Source organism: Spea bombifrons, chromosome 3 (assembly GCF_027358695.1).
Source record: "Spea bombifrons isolate aSpeBom1 chromosome 3, aSpeBom1.2.pri, whole genome shotgun sequence".
Taxonomy (NCBI): domain Eukaryota; kingdom Metazoa; phylum Chordata; class Amphibia; order Anura; family Pelobatidae; genus Spea; species Spea bombifrons.
In genome coordinates this window covers 77,553,770-77,564,405 of record NC_071089.1, presented here as the reverse complement: position 1 = coordinate 77,564,405, position 10,636 = coordinate 77,553,770, and the positions used below count along the sequence as shown (strand labels likewise).

At 42.3% G+C, this 10,636-nt stretch overlaps 1 protein-coding gene across 1 annotated transcript; it reads right to left on the bottom strand.

The window, feature by feature from the left end:
- Nucleotides 1-4,017: 4,017 nt before the first annotated feature.
- Nucleotides 4,018-10,636, bottom strand: LOC128483150 (retinol-binding protein 2-like). Its single transcript, XM_053459211.1, has 4 exons — nucleotides 10,504-10,636; nucleotides 9,508-9,686; nucleotides 4,776-4,877; nucleotides 4,018-4,171 (listed from the first exon to the last, which is right to left on the bottom strand). Exons 1-4 carry the CDS (start codon nucleotides 10,574-10,576, stop codon nucleotides 4,118-4,120), a joined length of 408 nt encoding a protein of 135 aa, XP_053315186.1. The 5' UTR covers nucleotides 10,577-10,636; the 3' UTR covers nucleotides 4,018-4,117.

Sequence of the window (10,636 nt, the reverse complement as noted above, 5' to 3'; positions counted from 1 at the left end):
AGGGAGCAGTATCGGAGGTCTTTAACAGACCTCCGGCTCCCTTGAGTGATTTTAAGCCGGTTCAAGGGAACCGGCTTAAAATCGCTCAAGGGAGCCGGAGGTCTGTTAAAGACCTCCGATACCGCTCTCTTGCGAGCCTGCTCCTCCAGCGGCGGACATTACTGTCCGTCTCTGGAGGGGTGCCGGGTGCCGGCAAGTTGGCACCCCCCTGATGAGCGGCACCCGGTGCGGACCGCCCCCCCGCCCCCCGCTAGGTACGCTACTGATCTGTATACATGTTCGCACAGCTTTTTTTAAAAAAATTATTATATTTAAGCAAGGCCCTCCTAACCAGCAGATTTATGACAGCATTATATTTTTCACAAAGAAATAATATTAAAAGTTTTTTTATTTGCAATAGGAAACGTAATAAAAATATGTAGAATATTAACCCCTTCAAGACCGGGACCCACCTGGTACTTCCTGGTCATAGATCACCCCCAGACCGGGACATACCAGGTACATCATCGATGATGCGCGATCCAGCGTCGCTATGAACGCTAGGCTCACGAGGGGCGGCTGCTACTGACCACTGGTTGTCCCCAGCGATCCGTAGCAGCCACTCCCACTCAGTTCCGTGCATGTGATCGCTTTGAAGCGAATCACGAGCACGGAATTCAAATATTTTTAAAAAACTGAGGTCTTCAAGGGAAGACGCAGTACGCAAATGCCGGTCCTGAAGGGTTAATACAATAAAATGACATGAAACTACACAACATGAGAATAACACAGGCATCTAGTGCAGGTCACACACGCCAGTAATACACAGTATACTGAATAGCAAGCTTGGGCAAACCCTAGCCAAGGTATTCGTAAGAGTTAACCAGACCCGGAAGACTCCATAGTCTTTATCTATAAAGGTACTGATCCATTCTATTTGATGTCATATTCCAGCACTCAGAGGTGAAGCACCACGACACAGCAGTGAGGCAGAGGCCTTGCACTCCCACCGCAGTACTTGAGCAGGGTAAGTGGACTATAAAGGGGGAGGTGGTAGATAGAGTGAGAACGAGTGAGAGAATGAATTAATGTGTGGATTAATTGTGCGATTGAGTGAGAGAATTAATGAATGTGTGAATTAATTGTGTGAATGAGTGAGAAAATCAGTTAATGTGTGGGTGAATTGTGTGAATGGGTGACAGTATGAATTAATGTGTGGGTGAATTGTGTGAAAGAATGAATTCATGTGTGGATGAATTGCTTGAGAGAATTAATGTTTGTGTGAATGAGTGAGTGACTCCATTTACTTTTTATACACTGATATAATTTCAGTGCTAAGGTTATTTAATAAAATCCTTTTTCACGAATATCAGAGTGCCCCATGATATGCCTTTTAACCCCTTATTCCACTCTGCCTCTGGAAATGCCTTTTAACCCCTATATGCCACTCTGCCTCCAGAAATGCCTTATACCCCCATATGCCACTCTGGCACATAGGGGGTTAAAATGCATATCATTGGACAGAGTGGCATATAGGGGGTATAAGGCATTTGTGGAGGCAGAGTGGCATATAGGGGGTTAAAAGGCATTTCTGGAGGCAGAGTGGAATAAGGGGTTAAAAGGCATATCATGGGGCACTCTGCCTCCAGAAAAGCCTTATGCCCCCATACAACACCCCCCCCCCCCGAGTTACCAGTGCTTCTGACTCCCTGGTATCTGGTGGGGGCAGCTGTTGGAGTCCGCCGGAACTTCTATGACCGAGCACCTGAAGATCATGTCACGCCCGTGCTGTGTCATAGAAGCTATGCGGGGAATTCTCCTCTCTGGCAGTCGGGGAAGGTGCACGATGCGCATTTTCCTTGACGCTCGGTGATAGACGCCCCGTGGAATGCCGGCAGCAGCTGAGGTTACCAGACAGGAGGATCCAGGTCCCCTGCAGCGCTGCGGGGGATCTGGATCTTAATCTCATAGTCAGACCTCTATTTGAGGTCTGATTAGAAGACGACCTCGATTATAAGGTATTTTTCAGAGCATTTGCTCTAATGAAAACCTTGTCTTATAATCGAGCAAATACCGTATATAGCGTCAGTATTAAGTGAACTTGTACATAATTATATACAATGTATCTTGTGTTGCATTCAGTCTCTGAACAGTGTTAAAGGTGTTTAAGGGGTAAAAAGTTTGAGGGTAATTTAAAGTAATGCGGTCCTTTTATTGAGAGGGAGTTTAATTTTGTGGTGGCTGTTTGCCTTCTGGCATGCAGAGTTGGAATTAGCACCCAGTGCTTTTTCTGGTAGTAACAAGGTTACGGATTGGACTAGATTGGACATATATATGTTGTTTGCCTGTGGTGGGTTGATATACACATATATAGAGATAGATATTTTAATCCGGATATCTCACGAGTCCGGTATCAAGATAGTGAGTGGTGGCAGACTACCTGGGGGGATACAGACAGGATTTGGGGGTTCATTTGATATAATTTATGCCTTGTTAAGGGGTGACGTTAGTAAATCCAGAGGCCTGATGCTATTAACCCCCTCATGCCCACGCCCTCCACACAGTCACGGCTTGACAAGTAGTCCTGACCGTGACACACACAGCAGCTCTTGTTCTGCCCAGGGAATCAGGAACCCAGCGGAGTCATGTGAATTTACGTCACGTCACATGACCCTGCTCCGTTCATGCTTTCCCTGGGTGGAACAAGATAAGTTGTTTGCACAGAGTGCGAACATCGGAGTACGAATTTGCGAAAATCAGGAAAAGATGGTGGGCTGATTTTGTGGCGCAATGGGCCGCTTGACTAGATTTGCCCCCAGGCCTTAGGCCGCCAGCCCTCTCCTGCCAATGGCCTCCACAGTTACCAGATCTCTCTGAGGAATGTTTCCAGCACCTTGTAGAAAGTATGCCACGAAAAAGGAGGAAAGTTCTGAAGGCAAAACAGGGTCCAATCTGATACTAGCAAGGTGTTCCTAATAAAGTGGCCAGTGAGTGTATTTGTGACAGGTAACGATAATTGTTGTCTAATAAGAGAGCATTGTGGAGTGTAATCCCACTGAATTCCTGACCATTACCGCCCACATCCACAACGTGTGTTCCACTCCTGCCCATTTCTGCAACATGTGTCCAATTCTGCCTGCTCCTGCAACATGTGTCCAATCCTGCAAACATTCTCATTCACAGATACTTACATATTCCCTGAATCACGCATACTTGTTAATACACCCTCCCCCACCCCCTTATATGGGTATATTGTGTGACCGCCCTCTGCCCGATGCAGTGCTCTACTGTGTTGTTGTGATGTCTCTATGGCCTAAAATGTTTTAATCACTGCATTCAACAGCAATACAAAATGCATAATGTATATGATAGTTGAAAGACCCCTTTACATTTTATTGTTGTCCTTTAACATTTGCCTCTTCCCTCACCGACCAGTTCCTTACCTTGCATAAAATAAATATGGCTACATCTTGAGCTACCAGATCACATATGCTTTGACCTGTTGTCAGGTCATGAGCTCTGTCCAAACCAGCCACTACTTCTACACCCCTCTGCTTTTAAGTTTCTGGTATTTTTCCCCTTGAGAATTCTTTCCTTTTACTGAATATGGTTGATTGGATATATTTTGGGGTACAGTGTTGCTTAATGGTGCATATCTTTGGGTGTAAGAAACTCTGTGTTCAAGGGCTGCAATTACTGATGATATAGTGTAAAGGAGACCTTTTTTTCCCTCACATGAGGATCAGAAATGACATCATATCTGCTGCCTGAATTTGGTTAACCCAGTAAGGAAACAGAAAAAGAAATCTGCTTTCATATGAAAAATCAATATGAAGAAGGCATTATATTATATTAATGTAAATACATTACTTAATTATCTTAAAAACTGCTGAACCATTTTAAAAACACAAGATACAGAACTTATGTTAATGCTTTCTCAATGAACGGTTATCAAATAAACTTTGGATACCTTTGAATATGTTTTTCTTGCATAACTCACATTTTTTATGTTTTTGTTAATAAAGTTTATTGTATGTAATGAAGGAAATATACATAGAAATGTATCAGGTGTGTCCGCTCTTTACAAAGCAAAATAACATTCTGGGTCGGTGCAGGCGCATGGATTCTGGTGCATAGTTTAGTTTTTCTTCTTAAAAACTTGGAGGCAAACCTGATCTTCACAGGTTAATTCCTAGAACAATAAATTACATTATTACCCCTCTTGCAGTAATTTCCCCCAAAAATGTGTTAGAACATGTTTTTGTTTAAATGCCCCAGAGATAGTTATACTGCAGACAATTTAGGGATCTAATCTACAAGGGCAAAGTTCTGTTCCCTTTAGTTCAGGTGGGTAACTAATGCATTTGCAATTTTAATTACAATGTGCATGGGAATTAGGTGGCCTAAAACTAATTTTAGATGTATTCACATATCTCCGCACACTTTTATTTACTGGTGAAAAAACTCTTGTATTCTAGCAACTCCTTCCCTTAAACAGAATTGAGCAACCCAGGGTGAATGTTCCAAAACTCCAAACCTTTATGTCATATATGCCCCAAGCATCCTAATCTTGACTGTTGTCATATTCCTAAACTCTTTATTATCAAGCAAGGAGATAATGAAAACTCTGTCAGTTCTTAAAGTAAGCTGCTTTCAAATACCTACTTTGTAGGTATTTACAGGTAATGCAAAGTGTTTTATATGTATGCATATTTTAGATAATAATCGAAAAGTCCAAAGGACTTTTTATGATTTGTTGCTTGAACAGAAAACACAATTTGCAAGGCTCCCCTTACCAGATAGAGTTTGTCGCCCTCAATCCAATGCTTCCAGCCTCGATTCTTCTTCTCCCCTTTCTGAACACAGACCAGTTTGTCTCCATCCCAAGTCACCAAGGTCTACTACAGAAAACACACCTTATCATTAAACACTTACTCACATACATCCACGTTTAGTCTTTGATATGATTCCGCCCTCTAAGAGGGCAATGAGGATTGTTTGACCAATATCATAGAACCTTTAGTCTGTTTTACAGGTACATATAATATGCAAAGGAATAAATCCCCGAATAGACATGTAAGCAAATTGTGTTTTATTAAGCATTGTATTTCTCCAATTCTGCCAGGAAGATTCACTTGTTATATGTTGGACTCTTATGTATGTGCAATTGTCCCCTCACTGTAGAATGTCTCCTTTTTTCCATTCTGATGTTTTATTTTCAAGTCATTTACTAATAGAATAAATAAATAAATAATAGATAGAATAAAGGTAGATATCACAAACACTAAAGTACTGTTTTTATCCATTTGTTTGGAACCCACAGATTGTATTGTTTGTGGGTATAATCTGGTGTTTCACTCATGATGTGCATGGTCTGTTGTCTGTTAATCCCCCAAGGTGCTCTCTATGCTACCAAAGCCCATCCCCTCTTAACACAAAAAAAAATCACTTTTCCCTATCTCCCCTATAATTAAAACCACCCATGTTCCCCAGGGGAGCAACTACCTTAAACAATGTATTAGTATCCAGGGTAGGGATGTAGGAGCACACCTCCTGTGTGACAGTGGTACCTACGCTGCATAGTCTGTAAACCCATAATATCGAACCTGATATTATGATATTGCTAATGATAGTATCTCCTTTAAAAGAACACTCTGTCTATCATACACTTTAGATGCTGAGTGTATGATAGTTAAGTGTCCCCTTTAAATTAAAATCCCTCCTACATAAGAATGATCATACACTTTAATACTGAGTATATGATAGCTAAGTGTCCCCTTTAAAGCCAAATCTCTCCTATGTATTTGTCCACTTCCTCTGCCCCTAGCTACTAGTCTTGCAGGAGATGTGTTCGGTCAAACAAATCTGCTCGCTGGCGCACATATGCGACATACTCACCACCTGCCTGCTCCACCTCTGCCTTATGTGTTCTAGGGTTCTAACAAGACCCCTGTCTTATTTTAATGTTTGCTGTAGAAGGTGTCAAGATGAAGCTTGCAAAGCAATATTTCATACAGAGTTATTTACATTCCTGAGAACTTGTTGGCTCTAGCTGCCCATAGCCTACCCTTGGGGGATGCAGCCAGGACTGCTCTCTGAGTCAGTCCCGCTGAGTAATTTATGTATTTTGTTTACAGCAGGACATATCATAATAATAAAGAATATGTTTGATTTTTGTACTCTGTTGTAATGTAGTGAATGCTTATTCCACATGTTTAAGAATATTGCACGTGCAATTCTCAACACACATTAAGGCAATTTTAATGACCCTTTTTGGGTTGTGGTTATTATAATTCCCATTTTCCATTACATAGTATGTTTCCATAAAGCTAGAGTTCCCCTCTAAAACCAAAAACAACATATTACTTCCTTGTAAATATTTATGAAACCAAGTAGTTGACTTCATTAGTGTCTTTGATGGAATCTCTTTCTGTATGACAGTTATTGTTAAGGGCTAATCCTACCTAACCAGCTGCATAGGCCTGTGAGCTGGAAGAGGTCTCTTCCCTGAACTTCTGCCCAATGTTAACAAGCAGGTGCATGCAGGAATACGATGCCAAATTACCGTATTTGCTCGATTATAAGACGAGGTTTTTTTCAGAGCAAATGCTCTGAAAAATACCCCTCGTCTTGTAATCGGGGTCGTCTTCTAATCAGACCTCAAATGAGGTCTGACTATTAGACTAAGATCCAGATCCCCCGCATCGCTGGATCCTCCTGTATGGTAACCTCAGCTGCTGCCGGCGTCTATCACCGAGCGCCAGCGAAAGTGCCGGCAGCAGCCGAGATTGCATAAGCGCATACCTTCCTGCTCCCGGGAAAGCCCGCCCACTGTGGGGAAGCAGAGCCGGCCGGGGAGATTCCTCCAGAAGCAGGACCGGAATCCGGCGATACTGCGCTGTCCCAAAGAAGACCTCTTCAATTTTCTGGAGGAGGCGGGGCCTAGCGGGGTCACATAGCTGTAATCCCGTGGGAGCTGCAGCAAGCGCTGAGGCATCGCGGTGAGTGAAGTGCCTGAGTGGGTAGGTAAGTGTCTGGGTGGGTAGGTAAGTGTAAGTGTCTGGGTGGGTAGGTAAGTGTAAGTGTCTGGGTGGGTAGGTAAGTGTAAGTGTCTGGGTGGGTAGGTAAGTGTAAGTGTCTCAGTAAGTGTCTCAGTGGGTAGGTAAGTGTCTGGGTGGGTAGGGAAGTGTCTGGGTGGGTAGGGAAGTGTAAGTGTCTGGGTGGGTAGGTAAGTGTCTGGGTGGGTATATTAGTGTCTGAGTATGTAAGTGTCCCCCTATATCAGTGATGGCAAACCTTTTTGAGCCCAAGTGCCCAAACTGCAAACCAAAACGACTTATTTTTTTCAAAGTGCCAACACTGCAATTAAACCTGAATAATGAGGTTTTAGTTTAGAAAAAACAGTTCGTACTAATTAACAGCTTTTGTTTAAAAAGAAAAACACAATAACAGAGCTTTCCATTAAACATTTTTTTTATTGAAAAAAACAAAAAAAATACAACTGTACACGTGCATGTATTTTTTTAAAGACGCCTTTTGTAGGCACAATTAATGTGATTTTTGCTGTTGTGTGTCCACACACTTAAACACTTGAATAACATACACACGCATGCACACACTTACGTACACACACATAATGGGTTAAACATGTGTTACAGGGAATCATTCTCTTCCCTTTATGTATGACATGCCTGCTTATACACACATATGCACTGCTCTTACGCATGCCTGCCCACAAAAACACACATATACACTGCAGTTGCCTGCAGATACACACTTGCCAGTACTCACACATATGCACTACCCTTATACACACCTGCCCAAACATACATAATCTTCTCACACACACACACACACGCCTCCTCATAAATATACACTGCCCTTGCACATACTTACACAGACGTATACACTATAAGACAAATACACTCCTTATATACACACATATACACTGCCCATACAGACGTACACATATACACTGCCCATACAGACGTACACATATACACTGCCCATACACACGTACACATATACACTGCCCATACACACGTACACATATACACTGCCCATACACACGTACACATATACACTGCCCATACACACGTACACATATACACTGCCCATACAGACGTACACATATACACTGCCCATACACACGTACACATATACACTGCCCATACACACGTACACATATACACTGCCCATACACACGTACACATATACACTGCCCATACACACGTACACATATACACTGCCCATACACACGTACACATATACACTGCCCATACACACGTACACATATACACTGCCCATACAGACGTACACATATACACTGCCCATACACACGTACACATATACACTGCCCATACACACGTACACATATACACTGCCCATACACACGTACACATATACAATGCCCATAGACGTATGCACATACACACACATATACACAGCTGCCCTATACACACACACATATGCCTGCCCAAGTGCCCATACATATGCCTTACCATATGTATATGCACACACAAATCTACCATCAGACCCCCCCCACCCACCCACCTTCATTCTCCACATCAGACCCCCCCAACCCACCTTTGTTCTCCACATCAGACCCCCCCACAACCTTTGTTCTTCACATCAGACCCCCCACAACCTTTGTTCTCCACATCAGACCCCCTCCCACCCAGCCACCTTCGTTCTCCACATCAGACCCCCCTAACCCACCTTCGTTCTCCACATCAGACCCCCCAATAATCAACCACCCACCCACCTTGGTTCCCCACAAATCTTACCTTTTCTTCCTCCTTTCTGCTTCCCCTTCCTCCTTTCTGCTTCCTCCTTTCTGCTTCTTCCGTTCTAACTTTCCTTGTGTTTTGCCGCTCGCAGTCTGTGCAGTGCGGCTGCGCACAGCTGTTTATGCTGAGCGCCGGGGCTGGATATAAACGTCATATCCAGTCGCCCGGCGCTCAGCAGAAACAGCTGGAGGGTTCTCCCCAGAGAACTGTGGGAGATGTAGTCCGCGGGAGCTGACGCCGTGACTACAGTGTATGACTGTAGTCACGGCGTGCCCACAGAGACGGCTCGGCGTGCCAACAGCGGCACGCGTGCCACACGTTCGCCATCACTGCCCTATATTCACTCTGTCCCATGATATGCCTTTTAACCCCCTATATGCCAGAGTGGCATATAGGGGGTTAAAAGGCATATCATGGGACAGAGTGGCATATAGGAGGGTATAAGGCATGCCTGGGGGCAGATGTGCATAACTGGAGGGCAGGTTGGTAAATAAAAGGAAATTAAAAACAAACAGTTTACGTGAATTATTATTTATTTTATTTATTTACTAGTAAAACTTTTTTCCTATGGGGTCATCTTATAATCAGGCTTTTTCTTTTTTTCCTAAATTAATATTCAGATTTTGGGGGGTCGTCTTATAATCGGGGTCGTCTTATAATCGAGCAAATACGGTATATTACATATTATATTAGCATTCTAACCTTGTCCCTTTGACTATAAATATTGTACTGAATTTACCTGCACTAAACGATCATCCAGTCCCTTTGTCTTCTCCTCAAATTCTACTCCCACAGTGAAGTTGACCTCATAATTCCTGAATGTGCTCAAAGTCTTGGTTTTGAAGCTGTCCCCATCTTGGATAAGTTCCTTGGTCTGGGTCAGGTGATTAGCTATTTTCCGTGTAGCAAAATCAATGTCTGAAAAAAAGAAAAATTGTGGAGACAAATGGAAGACATGTTGGTAGTTAGTAACTCTCTGTACTCTTTGTGAGCATCCATTTTTTTCTGGGAAACAGTAAAATGAAGAGGTCCTTTTTTATGTTGATGAAGCTCCCTTTATTCACAAACCAGCAATCTTTATTCCCTGTCCAAATTAATTATGTGTCTATCATTAAATGGATAGCCCATTGTCCCTGGCAGACCCAATAAAAAGAATGCATATTAAAATACCTTAAGGCATATTCTGCAGAATCAATCAATGGAGGACACCACAAAACACCACAAAAATCTGAAGGGACGTCTTAGCTATCATATGCAGTAAAGTAGATATTTGCAGTACAAACATTCGGCCAAATACACATTTGTTATACATCATGTTGACAAGTGCTGATTGGTAAAATTCCAAAGTTAATTCATGACTTTTTCATGATATTTTCCCACTTAAAGAGAATTCTTGTATAACTGCCCTCTATGGTAATTTTGAAACAAATGGGGTACTAAATTATTTATAACTGCCATCTTTAAATGGTTGATACAATAACACTAAAAAAACTGATTTTGTAAACTGGGCACAAATACACTAGCTTTAGGTCTAAAATTTACAGTGTTACACTGAGGTTATAAATAGGCACTCTTCTTCGTTTATTCCCCTAGCCTCTATAGAATTAAGAATTATTGGTCAGTAGTCTGTCCACAGTAAGATTTTTTTTTTTTTTTTAACACTACAGTATTTCATATTGGTCTAATATACAGCCCAATAGAATTTTGCAAAAAAATGCATTGTATTATGTAGTACCTAATGCTTTCATGTAGCCTTCAAAATTTTCATTCTCCTCCATGACCCAGGTTCCATTGTAATCAGCCGGCATGATGTGATGTGATGGGTTGGGAGCAAAAATATGAAATGATAGGGAGAACAGACTGCATAA

What these genes read in the sequence shown, in the direction of transcription:
- LOC128483150 (XM_053459211.1), bottom strand. Translation starts at nt 10,576, where the DNA reads ATGCCGGCTGATTACAATGGAACCTGGGTCATGGAGGAGAATGAAAAT. An exon ending in AGGCTACATGAAAGCATTAG is followed by an intron (nt 9,687 to 10,503) that starts GTACTACATAAT and finishes TCTTTTTTTCAG; the next exon opens with ACATTGATTTTGCTACACGG. An exon ending in AGGGCGACAAACTCTATCTG is followed by an intron (nt 4,172 to 4,775) that starts GTAAGGGGAGCC and finishes TTATTGTTCTAG; the next exon opens with GAATTAACCTGTGAAGATCA.